The sequence below is a fragment of the Suricata suricatta genome, chromosome 6 (genome assembly GCF_006229205.1).
Source record: "Suricata suricatta isolate VVHF042 chromosome 6, meerkat_22Aug2017_6uvM2_HiC, whole genome shotgun sequence".
Taxonomy (NCBI): domain Eukaryota; kingdom Metazoa; phylum Chordata; class Mammalia; order Carnivora; family Herpestidae; genus Suricata; species Suricata suricatta.
Genome location: NC_043705.1, coordinates 54392762 through 54407899, shown reverse-complemented (window position 1 = coordinate 54407899; position 15138 = coordinate 54392762). Strand labels below are relative to the sequence as shown.

General features: G+C 43.6%; 1 protein-coding gene across 1 annotated transcript in view; it reads right to left on the bottom strand.

Annotated features, from left to right (window-relative positions):
• PDE8B (phosphodiesterase 8B) overlaps positions 1 to 15138 on the bottom strand; it is a gene marked incomplete at its 5' end in the record, with an annotated part of 232393 nt that overhangs the window by 110970 nt on the left and 106285 nt on the right. The window contains 3 exons of the mRNA XM_029941217.1: positions 4141 to 4198; positions 6426 to 6485; positions 9745 to 9935. Coding sequence (XP_029797077.1) covers positions 4141 to 4198; positions 6426 to 6485; positions 9745 to 9935 — 309 coding nt within the window. The remainder of the gene's footprint in view (positions 1 to 4140; positions 4199 to 6425; positions 6486 to 9744; positions 9936 to 15138) is intronic.

Sequence of the window (15138 nt, the reverse complement as noted above, 5' to 3'; positions counted from 1 at the left end):
ACCAGGGGGAGCGGAGGAGGGAGAGAGAGTTGGGGAGAGAGAGGGATGCAAAACTTGAGAGACTATTGAATGCTGAGAATGAACTGAGGGTTGAGGGGGAAGGGGGAGGGGGGAAAAGAGGTGGTGGTGATGGTGGAGGGCACTTAAGGGGAAGAGCACTGGGTGTTGTATGGAAAACAATTTGACAATAAAATATTATAAAAAAACTGAAAAAAAAGAAAATAAACTATTATTAAATAAATAAATAAAAATAATTAAAAAAAAAAAAAAGATGTGACTCCTGGATCAAGAAGGTGTGGTATATATACACAATGGAGTACTACATGGCAATGAGAAAGAATGAAATGTGGCCATTTGTAGGAAAGTGGACGGACCTCGACGGTGTCATGCTAAGTGAATAAGTCAGGCAGAGAAGGACAGAAACCATATGTTTGCACCCATAGGTCTAACAGGAGAACAGGAGAAACCTAATGGAGGACCAGGGGGAGGGGAAGAGGGAAAGACAGTTGGGGAGAGAGAGGGACGCAAAACTTGAGAGACTATGAATGCTGAAAACGAACTGAGGGTTGAAGGGAAAGGGGGAGGGGAGAAAAGAGGTGGTGGTGATGGAGGAGGGCGCTTGTGGGGAAGAGTACCGGGTGTTGTATGGAAACCAATTTGACAATAAACTATTAAAAAAAAAAAAGAAAAAGATGTGACTCCTAAGAATGGCATTCAGAACCAAATGCCAGCCTTTGAGAGAAGAGTGATGGACAAAGCTGTCAGGAGAGTGAATGACACTGCTAATTAGAAACATTCATTTCTATTACCCAGATGAACCCCTACGCTGGCGTGAATATTTCAGAAAGTACTGCTACTGCACACTGAAGCAGACCAAAGCACAAAACCGCCACGTCACACAGACATTCCTGCTTCTCTATGCTCTAAGACAAGGATTATTTTTTTAACCCAGTGTAGCAGAGCACCATATTTGGGTTCAACCTATTTGGGGTCCTCTAGACCTCATGGATTTGGATGTCCATTTCTCTCCCCAGCCCCAGAAGTTTTCAGCCATTATTGCTTTAAATATACTTCCTGTCCATTTTCTTCTGCAAATACCTATAATGAGAGTATTATAGGTAATGGACTTTGTTTTCCCATTGTGTCCCATAATTACCAGAGGCTTTCTTTACTCTTTTTCATTCTGCTTCTTTGTTTTTATTCCTCGGAGTAATTTCCAGAGTATCTTCCAGATCACAGATTCTTTCCTCAACATGGTCAAGTCTACTTCTGAAACTCTCTACTGAGTTCTTCAATTCAGTCAGTAATTGTATTTTTCATTTCTATGATTTTTCTGGGGTTTTTTTTTGATGGCTGCTATTTCCTTGTCAAACTTCTCATTTTGTTCTTGCATTGCTTTCCTAATTTCATTATTAGTCTGTGCTTTCTTGTAGTTCACTCAACTTCTTTGAGATGATTACTCTGAATTTTCTGATGATACTGTGTGAACTGTTGTTCACAGATCTCCATTTCTTCAGGGTCAGTTACTGAAGCTCTATTAGCTTCTTTTGGTGTTGTCATAGATACCTGATTTTTCATGATCCTTGACTCCTTCTGTTGGTATCTGTGCACCTAAGGACCTGGGCTCATCTTACAGACTTTATAGGTTTGCTTTGACAGAGACTTCATCCTTCAGCTCAGTCTGGGATTCTGGGTGTAATTTCTGGTCATGACCTTCGGCCCGTAGGGCCTGCTATTATGATCTATGTCAGGGCAAGGCACATGTTCAAACTTGCAGGACAGGGATAAAGCAGTGTGCTAGTGGCTACTGGATAGGACTGACAACTTGGTTCCCTTCCCAAGCGAAGCTACAGGATGGGTTCTACATCTGCCTGAAGGTTCTGGTCAGGCTCACTAGATGGTTAGAACTGAGGACTATAGCCAGTAGTAGATGAGTCTAGGAACTACCTTCCCAGCCCTGGCAGGGCAGCAGGATGGGACCCATAACCTGCACTGCTTGTATTTTAGGGACCCAAATTAAGCAAGAATGTGCACTGAATTTCCTGGTCAGAGGTGCTCTGAAGATGGGCTCTACCGTCTGTTCAAGTACCACTGCACGCAGGGCTGCTGAGTGGGCTATGCAGCGTCCCACGTGCTGTGGTTCAGTTCCTGGCTGGACAAGAGAACACTGTGCTCAGCAATGAGTGGGGCTATGAATTACATTTCCTGCCTGGGCCCAGCGGGAGAAGCTGCCCTAAAGCTAGTAAAACTCTTCAACTTCACTCTAACAGACCTGTTTGCCAAGTTCCCCAACAAATAATGCCATGGTTGTGTTATGCAAACTAACAGTTCTTCCTGTCCTGCCTGTCAGCTCAAGTGCTGCTGGGCCACACAGCATCCAGGAGTTACCCTCAGCTCTTCTGGGCAGAAGGGGCTGGAAGACCCTCTCCACAGCCAGTGTGGCTTCCCTGCCCGGGCAAGTAGCGTGAAGGGTCACTCCAGGCTACTCTCAATTTCCCAACAGGCTCTGTAGGGTGGGAGAGGCTGGGAGCTACCCCCAGCCTTGGCTAAGAATGAACCCCTCTGCCTGTGAATAGCATATAGCTCAGAAATAACACATGCCTGGTACGGCTTTTACTCCAGGGACAATCATGCCCTTCTCTCAAGACCCCTGGTTGTATTGCTTCCAGAAGTTGCTGCCAGCCTTTCTGGTCAGACAGGGCCTTAAGACACGCCCCACAAGGCCAGGCAAACCAGCTCTAAGGCCAGCAAAACTCCTCCTGTGAGGATGCAAATCAGGTAGATCTGAGGTCTGCCGAGTTCCCTGGTCAAAGTGCCCCTGGGACTGGGTTCTGCAGATGAGCAAAACCACTGGTTGGGGTCACTACTTGGGCACTGCAGGTATGAGCTCGGTCTGCCAAGATCCAGACGTTGGTTGTTGCCAGGCCCACCAGCAACCTCCCCCACTCCCCTACTCAGCAGTCACATTCCCAGTGGTGGAGCCACACAGACTTCCCTGCAATTCCCATGCTGCAACATCGGAGAATGGACTCCCACAGAGCAACCCATAACGCTGGGGCCGGGGAGCAGGTAGTCACCGCTGGGTTCCCTTTCCACTTCAGGACGAGGACGGACTTCTCCGTGTGGTGTGATGCTGCACTCCTGGGGGAGGGGCAATGTGGTCACTGGGTAACTGCTTCTCCTACCCAGTCTGCTAACACACAGGGGGGATCCCACTGCATCTGTGAAGCATGAGTGCTTCAGCCTCACCTCCACGCCCTAGGAGTCTCTCAGCGGTCTCCTGCTCTTGAACAGCTATGGTTCTTGTGAGGAGTTAAGTCAGGAACAACCTGCGCCCCTATCTTGGTGTCATCACCTGCGGAGTAATCCATCTTAAGCTTCACACTGATCATTAGTGCTATTCATGTGGTTGTCACTCAAGTAACTTTTCGTTGCTGACATTTACGGTTTAATCCACAAGCTGACAGATGCGAAAGCCATCATGGGTTTATCTGTAGGGCATAAGCTCTGGCTGGGCCCTGATGAACACGGAACCTAGGTGCCCTAGGACGTAGCCACATACTGTATGATATTCACATACATAGACTGAATCTCACTGACTAGACTCATTTAAGTGAGGTTACTTTGGGGGGCACCTGGGAGGCTCAGTTGGTTAAGCATTTGACTTCGGCTCAGGTCATGATCTCATGGTTCATGGGTTCAAGCCCCGCGTCAGGCTCTGTGCTGACAGCTAGCCCAGAGGCTGGAGCCTGCTTTGGATGCTGTGCCTCCCTCTCTCTCTACCCCTCTTCTCACTTGCATTTTGTCTCTCTTTTTCTCTCTCTAAAAAGTAAAACAACAACAACAGTAAACATTAAGTGAGGTTACTTTGGGACTACAAAATTTTGACCTGTTAATAATAAGATGACTATTCAGGTCATTACATTTCTATGACAAAGACACATGATGTTATGACAGAAAAAGCTTGAGTAGCAACTGCTCGTTACCAGCTTGTGAGAACAGCTACCTCCTTTCCCTCAAGGTCCTGGAGCTCAGTTCCCTTAAAGGTTATCTCTGGCTGTGTGGCTGCGCTGTTAGGTGAGAACTAAGGGTGACACGTGCATACCGGACAGAGGTGCTGGGTCACTCCCACATACGTACCCTGTTGAAGCCTGCATGCAGCAGCGGGAGGACCGAGGCCTCTTCATGGTCGCCCGATCTGCAGCAAAGCAGAAAATGTAGTCACTCAGCAGATACAAACCAGGGTTCCTCACACTGAAACACGGAGAGAGAGCAATGAGGCAAGCATGGAGTTTGTGCTAAGAGTGGCTTCCTGACCAGCACGTGCCCATGGGATGCACCTGCCTTCGAGGACCCACTCCCACATCTGCCTTCCAGACAAAAAGAACACCATGAGTAAACTTCAGCAGTGTGCCCGAAAGCGTGCCCACAAGCACACGAGTGGCCGTCTCCAAAGCTGGGCTGCCCTTAAAAGCTGCGACACATGGATGGGACACGGTGGGCTCAGTGCTCATCTCAGAGAGTATCTTTCTGCAGATACAACTCCTACTCCAGCACTTGGCTGAGTCCAGCTTTCACTGTGAGGACAAGTGGCATTACAGACTGCAGCACCCCGTAGCCCCATGGGAAAGAAGGGTCATCAAGAACGTCCAGGTAGAAGGGAAGAAGAGGAAAGCACCTGATTATTGTCCCTCATTTCATGGGAAGGTTTCCTACACTGAACCTAGAATTCAGTCTCAGAATTTCAATTTGAGCACAATGTCTGAGCATGATGAAGACATGCTACGTTGGGCAACAGGAGAGGAAAATGGAATAAAAGACAATGGGTGGCGGGGCAGGTGGAGAACAGGAAGGGAAACCCTGGTGCTACCTACTGCTCATGCGTTCCTTATAGGGAAACACAGTCTTCTCTTTCCTACCCTGGAACTCCAGATTCTGCCTCCTCTGAGTGACAGATTGGAATCAGGGGGTGCGGGGTGGAGGAGGTGGGGGTGGAGGCTCACAAGAAGAGTCTGGAGGTAGTAATAACATTCTATTTCCTAAACTGGGTTGCACAAACTCAGCATTCATTTTATTATTGTTCTCTAGCTGTGCACAATATTTTACTTAAAAAACGGGGGGGGGGGAAGGGTGAAAAATAACAAGTCACAGCAAATCATTATTTGTCAAGGATCAGTAAGTATTTTTAAAATGTGACGAGAAAAAAAAATTAGTGTTCCTCTTTACGGAATGAGTCAGCCTTGGGTAGTAGGCACGTGGTCTGCCATCTCCTGGTATCCATGTCGGAGACTCTAACACCCTATTAAGACCTCACAAGGCCCAGAAGACAAAATGCAAGCGAGGGGGTACAGAAGGCTGAATATACATCTTGATTCCCCTCACTCATTCTCCCTGAGACCCTATATCCCACCAGGATAATGAAGTGATAAGGAACCAGTGAGGACAATTTCTGTCCTTACCTTGGCCCACAGCCCACAGTGCGAATCCAAGTGAAGTGACACAGCTCCAAACAACAAACTCAGGGAATAACAGGGAAGGAAGAGTCTTTGGTTGGGGTAAAACTCCCATAACCAACATGGCTTTGGAATGCAGTATTTCAAACCTCCCCAGGCCAGGCTTGCCTGGGGGAGACCTGAACCCTCCTGTCTCCACTGCCAGCTTGTCACCAGCTTTGCTGCAGACTCCGTGACAGCTGCCGCAGCGGGGCCAAGTACAGTAGGTGTTAGGTCTTATTCTCTCAGAAGCTAATGATGGCCATTAAGCGAATACAACAATTTGGATACCACAAGAATTGCAACGCTTCTAGCTTGTATAAACAACTTTTTTCCTTCGAGGCCTTTCATCCTAAGTGGTGGCCATTTCAGACAACAAACCCTGCAGAGAAGCTTCTCAGGCCCCCGTCTCGGACCTACAGCCCAATCCCCCTTTTCTGCCTTCCAATGTTGGTATGTGTCCTGCTGTGCGGCTTCTAGACACTGAACAGTCCCAACCCTAACTATATAGTCCTTTCCTTCCGGTGTATTTAGAATGCTTCCTTGTTCTCCTGCTGTAATTTGCTGCATCTTTAGCGAAAGAAGTGAAAAACAAGCATTCTCCCACCTCTAATCTTCAAAGAAAAGATAAGCGGGAGAATGTTCTCCCCAGACCTTTTCCTCAGATTTTCTCATTTCTAGCATGTAAGGAGTGCTTGTTTTTTCCTGAGGTGTATGGGTATGTGTTAATAGCAATTAAATATAATGGAGAAAAAGCTAAGTATTTCCAGAAACTTGCAAAACAAAGAACACCCCCGCAAAGCGACATCTAAGGTTGGTGTTCCAGGACCGAGAGCATGCCACGTGCTGCGCTGGCTCAAAGACTGGATTCCATCAGACAAATGTTTCAGAATGAACGGGACCACTTCCAGCTGGGGATGGAGGTGAGCTTACACTTGGGAAACCACCGCCAGGATCACCGTGTGCTCCGAGGGATTTGTGGCTCGGATCGACCTGCAATGAGAGGGCTCCAAGTCAAACCAAGTGATCTAGGCTTTGTTACAATGAACGAATGTGGAACTTCACATTGAAAATGGCACAAAACTTTATCAAGAGAAAGTCTGAAAACACAAGCAAGACAACAAAGAAAGATGCCCTGGTAGATTAGGACAAACTTTTTGTTTTACTGGGAGGAAAAAAAGGATTTTGTTTTTAACACCATGGCAATTATCCAATAGGTCAGACCTGCCAATTTTCCACTTCAAAAACTGGCAAATTCCACTGTAATTCCATGTTTTCTGACTGAAATTCCACTCTGCAAGGAAAAAACTGGCAGTCCTATGGGTCTCGAGTTATCAGTTTGTACTTGGGGAGCTAATTGCATTGGATCTTTTTTTCATTTAAAATAGGAGAGAGCTCAGAAAGATGACCTTATAATAAAAATTAACACACTCACTGGAGCTGGACATACAAATTCAGGTTAAAGATTATTAAGAGGGTACAAAGACACACTTAATTTTATTGGTTGTACTGTTGTTGTTTGTGCTTAAATGCTTGAAACAACTGGGCCGTCACCGGGGGCTGAGAAATGCTGCACACATCCCTGTGATGATACCTTATGTACTGTGACCACCTGTATGTAGTTTATTCCCTAGGAATTTAATAGGATTAAAATAGATAAGGATATAGAATTTTGAGGTCTGTGCATCTTAGAAAATGTGCTGTGTATGTTTCTGTAGCTGAGATTCTGGATTATACTGGTCAGGGGTGGTGAACTGGACAAACTTTTAATAAAGTGTCCCATACTTGAATTTTAGTACAAATAAGCAGCAGGCTTGTTCTGACCCATCTCCCTGGGCTGGACTCTGTTTATTTTGAGATCCCTGGGAAAAGAACCATCATCTCCAAGAACAGAAGGCTCAAGGCTGCTCCTGAGTAATTTGTAAAACAGCATGTATTTGTTTATCTTTCTAGCTATTGGCATTTCAGCTCTTCTCCATTTCAACATGTTTGTACTACCGCTTCCCCCAGAAAAAGCCAGCTTGTATTGCTTCATTTCCTTCAACTCTAAAATGTCTTGACCTTTCTCAAAAAATGTACTTTCCCATTTCCTATTCCTGGAGACCTCACTCCATGTGGGTGGAAGGCTCAAGAAAATGGCCAGCGGTTTTCCTGGGAAGTAAAGGTTTCCCTGTAGATAACTGGTATTTGAACAAACTTAAGCTCAATGGCTGACCTCCCTGCGGAACAGAAGGAGTACGTTAATACCTTCCAATCCGAGCACAGACTACTTCCTAGTCAGCCATCCCACAACGCAAGCCTTGCTAAGGTGAAGCTACAGTTTTTGTCTACCCACAAGCCTACTGAATTCTCAGCAACAATACCAGTTAGCACCGAATGAAAAAATGCACAGCCAATCAGAGGTGCGCCTCACTCTCAAGGAAACTAAGCACTTCTTACTTTTGTTGAGCCTCTTCACTGCAGTGAGGTGTCAAGGCTATACCGCTAGGCTATGTTCTAAGGGGCAGGCCTCAAGAGGCCCAAATACAGTCATGAACATAACCGGGCTGAAGCCCATGCTCACTTAGCTCCTTTTGAAACTGGCTTGCAGTTTTTTGGGGTGCTTCCTATTGGTATCTCTTTGTTCTCAGTCCTCTGAAGAAACTGGTATGGTCTGAGACACCTGGACCTCTTCCTGATTGAGAGGACTAAGGGGGACTGGAACAGATGGGCCATGGGTCCCAACAAAGCATGTTAAGCTAAGGTACAGTCTAGCTCAAAAATCCAGGGACCCTGGACCGCAGATGACAGTGAAGACTGTGCATGTGCCAGGAGTGTGTCCCTTACTCATCTTAGGGGACGTGTGCTGTTAGCCAAGCATTCAGGAATCTGGCTGCACTTGACCTAACCACTAACAGTCAGTAATCACACCCAGAGATACACAACCTGGCTTCTCCTGCACAGATCGCCCACTGTTCTTCTGTGTGGCTAAGATAGAAGTCTATTTATTAGACATCAAAACATTACTTTATATTCAAGGAATATGGTAAAGCTTATCTGCTAAATTTGGTCTTTACCTGAATTAAATAATTTTTTCTTTTTACGCCTGAAGGTTGTCTTAAATCATTCTGCGTTTGCACAAAGGATTATGGCATTTTTACTATAAAATCATGTAAGAAAATTAAGTCACAGCCAAGAAAAAGTAGATCTAGTTATAAAGGACCCAATTCTATCCTGTTGATCATCTAAAGAAAAAAAAATCCTGACACTGAGAGTATCATCCAAAAATTTAATGGTGTATTTATTCACATATATAGTATTTAAATAGGAAAATATTTCTATGCAGAACACTAAGATTATCTGAGACCAGTAAGACATTTTAAAATAGGTTCTGTAAACAAAAAAGAAAAATTCTTCTTTAAGAAAATGAAAATGGTCAAAAAATAACAAGGCCAGGCCTATGATGAGAAATGTTTCTTGATCCCATCATTTCTTGTCAGAGAACCAAAGGATCTAAGAACCCACTTTCCTGTGTTTCATTTCACTTACTAATATTCAAGAAAATTTCAGCTCCATATGTAATTGGAGTCTGTGCTGGTCTAGCATTCAATTAGCGACCTCTTGCCGTCTAGCTTCAAAGCATTCCAGTCCTGCTAAATGAGTCGGTTCATCCACAGCTAACTCTTATGACTGCATTTATTTATGAGCAGGCATGCATTTCTCTCCCCGGAGCACACGCGTTTCTATAAACAAGCGAGGAGTCTGGATCCCTGGGAGATTTTCTGTGGCTCTAAAGCGGCTGCCTTTGCTCCGCGACTGCTGGACGATCTACCCCATCTGTGTCGGGCAGGGAAAAATGTGTACTTCACACATTTCTGATGTTCATTTTGGGACAGAATAATTAAGATTAAAATATCTCGTTTAAATCCAAACAGTATCTGTATAACAAGAACTGTGTGAATTTTAATGTCTTTAGTGTGTGAATGCGTGAAACATGAGCAATACTCAGGGGGAAGAAACTACCTTGACATTTTCAGAGGCACCCAGATCACACCTCTGAATTCACTGGAACTCAAACGTGGAGAAACAGAAGAGGTGAGATAAATTCATAGGAGGACCTATAGCTTTCATCACAGAACTCTGTATATACTGCTTAGAAACATCACCACACATTTTAGAAATCCTTGGGATGAAACTAAAGACATTTATAAATGAATTTCATTTTTATCTACGGGGTGAATGTTTAGGGAGCATGTTACATTAGGGAAGGTACCTGCACACCGCTTCTGCATCAAAGTTTCGAGTTTGTCTGTGATCTATTACGATAATTTCATGATGTTTATCTAGAAAGCATTCAAGGGCTGACTCTGGAGTCCGGGCAATATTGCATCTATAACCAGCTCGGTCACAGGCCCACCAGAATCCATCACTCTGACTATCTTCCTTTGCAAAGATCAGCAAAACCTGAAATACACACAGAAAAGCATCTTACAAGAAATCATCACCCTTACAGACTGTATTAAAAAAAAAAAAAGCCTACAGTAGACTGGTTAAAAATGCACCATCTAGCGAGAAGCCACCTGAGTTCAAATCTCAGCTCCTCCAACTGGTTCCAGTGTGCTTTTGAACAAGGTTATTTCCTTCATTTTTCCTACAGTTCTCCCACTGTCAGACATGCCACACCAGCCAGTTGTGAAACTTACAGGAGCATGAAGGTGCTCGGTCATCACTCTGGTGGCGGCTGCTGCTCATTTTTAATTTCCCAGTTGGCTTTGTTTTTAAATATTTAAGCCACAAAATTATTATCAGGATAGTTAGCACGGCTTAGACTATGATTCACATGTATACCTATCTGGTTCCAGGGCAGGTGGTGTCGGCCTCACAGTACCCGAAGGCCAGCTTCTGAGCTTAACAATTAGATGCCTAGAAAGACACAGGAAAGGGAAAGAACTCAAAGAAACCCCAAAAACTAACTTTCACACCCAACCCATACTAGAATCTGGAAAGAATGACCATGAAATGCGAAGATAATGGAGCCAAATTGAGGAAAACTTTTTGCCTCACTGAGAAGACAAATTGAGAAACCCGTATTTCCAGCCACACTGGGAAGAAGGTAGCAATACCTCACCCCGTGTCCCCCTCACCAGCCCTTGGGCTCCAGCACCAGATTCTCTGGCAGAAACCCGGAGACAGCCTTACCACCACCTGAACTTGTTCATGTATTTGCTTGATTATGCTCTATCCTCCTACTGAAACTGAGCTTCAGAACCGCAAGGGCATGCCTGCCTTGTTCTTGGCCACCCCCACACTCACCCCTGTGCTGGCAGCAAGCTGGCACTTACTAGCTGCTCAGTAAATATTTCATAAGTTAAAGGCTAACTACCTGTAGAGAGTTCTCTGCAAAACACAAAAGGCTTTTTACTATTATTAGAAATAAGAGGTCTTCAGCAGCAGCAATTTCTTACTCACACATCCCCAAAGGTAAGGGAATCAAGAGCAAAAATGAACTACTGGGACCTCATCAAGATAAAAAGTTTCTGCACGAAAAAGGAAACAATCAATAAAACTAACAGGCAAGTGACAGAATGGGAAAAGATAGTTGCAAATGACATATCGGATAAAGGGCTAGTATCCAAAATCTATAAGGAACTCCCCAAACTCCACACCTGAAAAACAAATAATCCAGTGAAGAAATGGGCAAAAGACATGAAGACACTTCTCCAAAGAGGACACCCAGATGGTCAACAGATACATGAAATGATGCTCAGCGTCACTGAGCATCAGGGAAATAGGAATCAAAACCTCATTGAGGTGCCCTCTCACACCTGTCAGAATGGCTAAAATTAACAACTCAGGAGACAACAGATATTGGCAAGGATGTGGAGAAACGGGCACCCTCCTACGCTGTTGGTGGGAATGTAACCTGGTGCAGCCACTCTGGAAAACAGTGTAGAGGCTCCTCAAAAAATTATCAATAGAACTCCTATATGACCCAACAATAGCACTGCTAGGGATTTACCCAAGGGATACAGGAGTGCTGATGCATAGGGGCACCTGTACCCCAATGTTCATAGCAGCACTGTCAACAACAGCCAAATCATGGAAAGAGCCTAAATGTCCATCACCTGATGAATGGATCAAGAAGATGTGGTTTATTTATACAATGGAATATTACATGGCAATTAGAAAGAATGAAATCTGGCCATTCGTGGCAACACAGATGAAACTCAAGGGTGTTATGCTAAGTGAAATAAGTCAGGCAGAGAAGAACAAATACCTTATGTTTTCACTCATAAATGGAATAGGAGAAACTTAATAGAGGACCATAGGGAAGGTGAAGGGGGAAAAAAATAGTTGGGGAGAGGGAGGGAAGGAAACCATGAGAGACTCTTGAATATTGAGAACTGAGGGCTGACGGGGGTGGGAGAGAGGGGAAGACTCAATGGGCACGGAGAAGGGCACTTGTGGGGATGAGCACTGGGTGTTATATGGAAACCAACTTGACAATAAACTATAAAAAAAAAACAAACTAGGAATTTGGCCAAACATAAACTTCTAGAATAAGTAGATGCTTATAAAAATAAGTCTTCATTAACTTTGTGGAAAATAAAAGAAATAAGAGGTCTAATAAAGAAACACACAACTATCTCAAGACATGGATAAGGCATTTAATGTTTTTTAGCATCCACTTCTGGTTTTAACAGTTAGCAAAAGAAGAGTTTTCTTCTCAACATCAAGTGCCTTTAAGTCAATAACCAATATCATTCTTCATGATGAAATATACAGTGTGCTTCATTTAAATCCAGGAAGACATTATCCAGCCATTGTCATTACATTTTAAAAATGTTTTATTCATTAAGAATAAAATATAGAAATATTTCTATATAGAAAATAGACCTAATATTATAATAAACCTAATGAACTTATCATCCAGCCAACTGGCCAACTCCAGGCCAATCTGTCTCCATTTCTATCCTTCCCCACTTCTCAACTCTTCCACTGGTTTGCAGCTAGGACTAACATATCACATCATTTCTCCATATGTATCTGTTAAAGACTTAAAAAAGAAAACCACAATACCATTTCATACTTAAATCTCCCCAATAGCTCCTTAACACCATTAAATAACTGAATGCATCAAAAATGTCATTTGTTTTACACTGTTTACATCATTTCCTATTTTCCCAAATACCATATTTCCAGAAGAGAATCGTTTTCAAAATGATTTTTGGTATTTTCTTCTTAGCACAGGACTTGAAATCACACCCTAGTAAACCAGGAGGCAGCCACACTTACTAAGAGCTCACCCCGGGCTAGGGTCTGTCACTCTTCAGTCCAGAATGCTGCTAAAAGTCTTTGACCACAGAGCTACTTCTAGGAAGACGTGGCAGGTGGCTTTTCGAAGAGAATTGAAGGGCACAGCCTTGTGGATTTGATAATGAAGAGAGAGCCTTCAAATGAAACTATTAACAGGAGAGCTAAAATGAACAAGTCAGGGAGAATAAATTGGTTTGTGTATAAAGTCAATAGCCCTCTCCTTGGGGCAGCTATGGTATTAACATGAAAAACTCCACATACAGAGCCTAGAAGTCAGAAAAGATAAGAAAATTTTTTGAATGAATTTTTTTTTAATTTACATCCAAGTTAGTGAGCATAGAGTGCAACAATGATTTCAAGAGTAGATTCCTTAATGCCCCTTACCCATTTAGCCTCCCACAACCCTATGCTTGTCTCTATATTTGAGTCTCTTATGCTTTGTCCCCCTTCCTGTTTTTATATTATTTTTGCTTCCCTTCCTTATGTTCATCTGTTTGTAAGATGAGAGAACTTCTTCTCAGTCCTCTGGCTGCCTGAACTAGGGATTGCTAAACCAGAATCTCGACACTTTAGAGTTCCTTTATACCAGCTGGCCTCAGTAACGGACTAATACAATAAGAATACAACTGCATTCCCACGTTGGACACTGCTGAAGACTAACCACATCATACTTTCATATCTTTAGAAAAGAGTGCTCCACTTTTGGAAAAATAATGTCATTATTAAACAAAAATTTTCCAAGCACCTACTATGTTCCAGGCATGGTCTTTAAATGCTTAGAATACAGTAACGAACAGAATAATGACCCTTGCACTACAGAGGTAGAGGGACAAAGAACATGTATAATAAGTAAGTAAAGGCCACAGAATGTTCAAAGTGCTAAGTGCTATGTACAAACCGTAGGAGAGGGTCAGGGGGAGTAAAATGGGTATTGGAAGCAGTGTTAAGTAGGGTGGTTAGGGCAGGCCTCGCTGACAAAGTAACATTGGCACAAATGCCTGAGCCAAACAGAGAAGGAAGCCAAGCCAATGTCTGAAGGAAAAGCACTTCAAGCGGGAGTGGTTCCACTGGCTCCTACAGTGGAAAGTGTGCAGGATGTGTTCAAGGAGCTGTAGGGAAGCCAATGTGACAGGAGAGATGGAGAGGCAAAGTCCAGTTTGCAGCAGAGGGCTAGATCATGGTAAGGCCATTTTAGGAACTTATACTGGATTTCATATGAGGATTCACAAAACCGATTTAAAGTGAGCAACCGTATTAGCCATGTCATGTTATTTTCTGTAGTTCTAATGCTTTGACATCTAGAGGCCTGGTGACCCTCTGGAGACTATGCCTCTGAAATTTCTGGAAATAACAGAAGACGTGCCGAGAAAAGCACCCTTCAAATGCAAAGCAATCCAGAACCCATACTCCTACCACTGCTTTCATCACACTTTAACGTGTGGAAGCACTATCCACTGACCCTGCTCATTCCAGGGCCAGGTATCAAGCCACCAGAGACCACCTCTACGCCCCAGATTCCCCTGAGATGATGCAAGCTGGCCAAACCTGTTAACCGCACGCCCCCCCCCATTTCTTGCCACAGTAGCCACAGTGAGCCTCTTGCCCACGTTTTGCTCTGCCTCCTGACCAATCCTGGTGCCACGCAGGTGGTCTCCTGTGACATGGGGAGCCCCCTCCTCCAAATGACAGTTTAATCATAGTCATTTCTTGATCTGTTGGCCTCACTGTACCTAAATAATAACATCTACATTTTAAAATAAGACTATTTGTATTATAAAAGCACTCATGTGAGAATTTCTTGGGTAGTGTTTAAAATTCTTCCCATTTAAGAATAATGTATGAACCTGTCACATTATTAATATTGTATACCTGAAACTAATATAACACTGCATGTTAACTGAAATTAGGATAAAAACGTAAAACAATAAAATTCTTTCCATTTATTAAAAAAAATCAGAAAAACTACTTTTCAATAATTAAACTCCTGAGTGAAAATTTTACAGGAACAAAATAAAATACACTTTAAAGTACTACAGTAATTACGTTTTTGTTGGTTTGTTTGTTTGTTTTTTTTTGATGTACACCTATCTCTAGAATACTGTATCTTTTCTAGGAAAGTGGAGAGCCCAAGTAACTAGAGTTGGGACCCAAGTAAGTATCACAGCTGGGCTAATGAGACTCTGTTTCCAGAAATTTGCAATTTGAGTAAAAGAGATACAAAGGCCAGGAATTGAGACCTGTAGTTCATTAACAGTAGAGATACTGAAGCAAGAGCCTTCATCTCCTGCTGCCAAAGTACTCAGAGATGGCTCACTGCCACACCTTCTAAGGCACAGCTTTTCTATTCCCT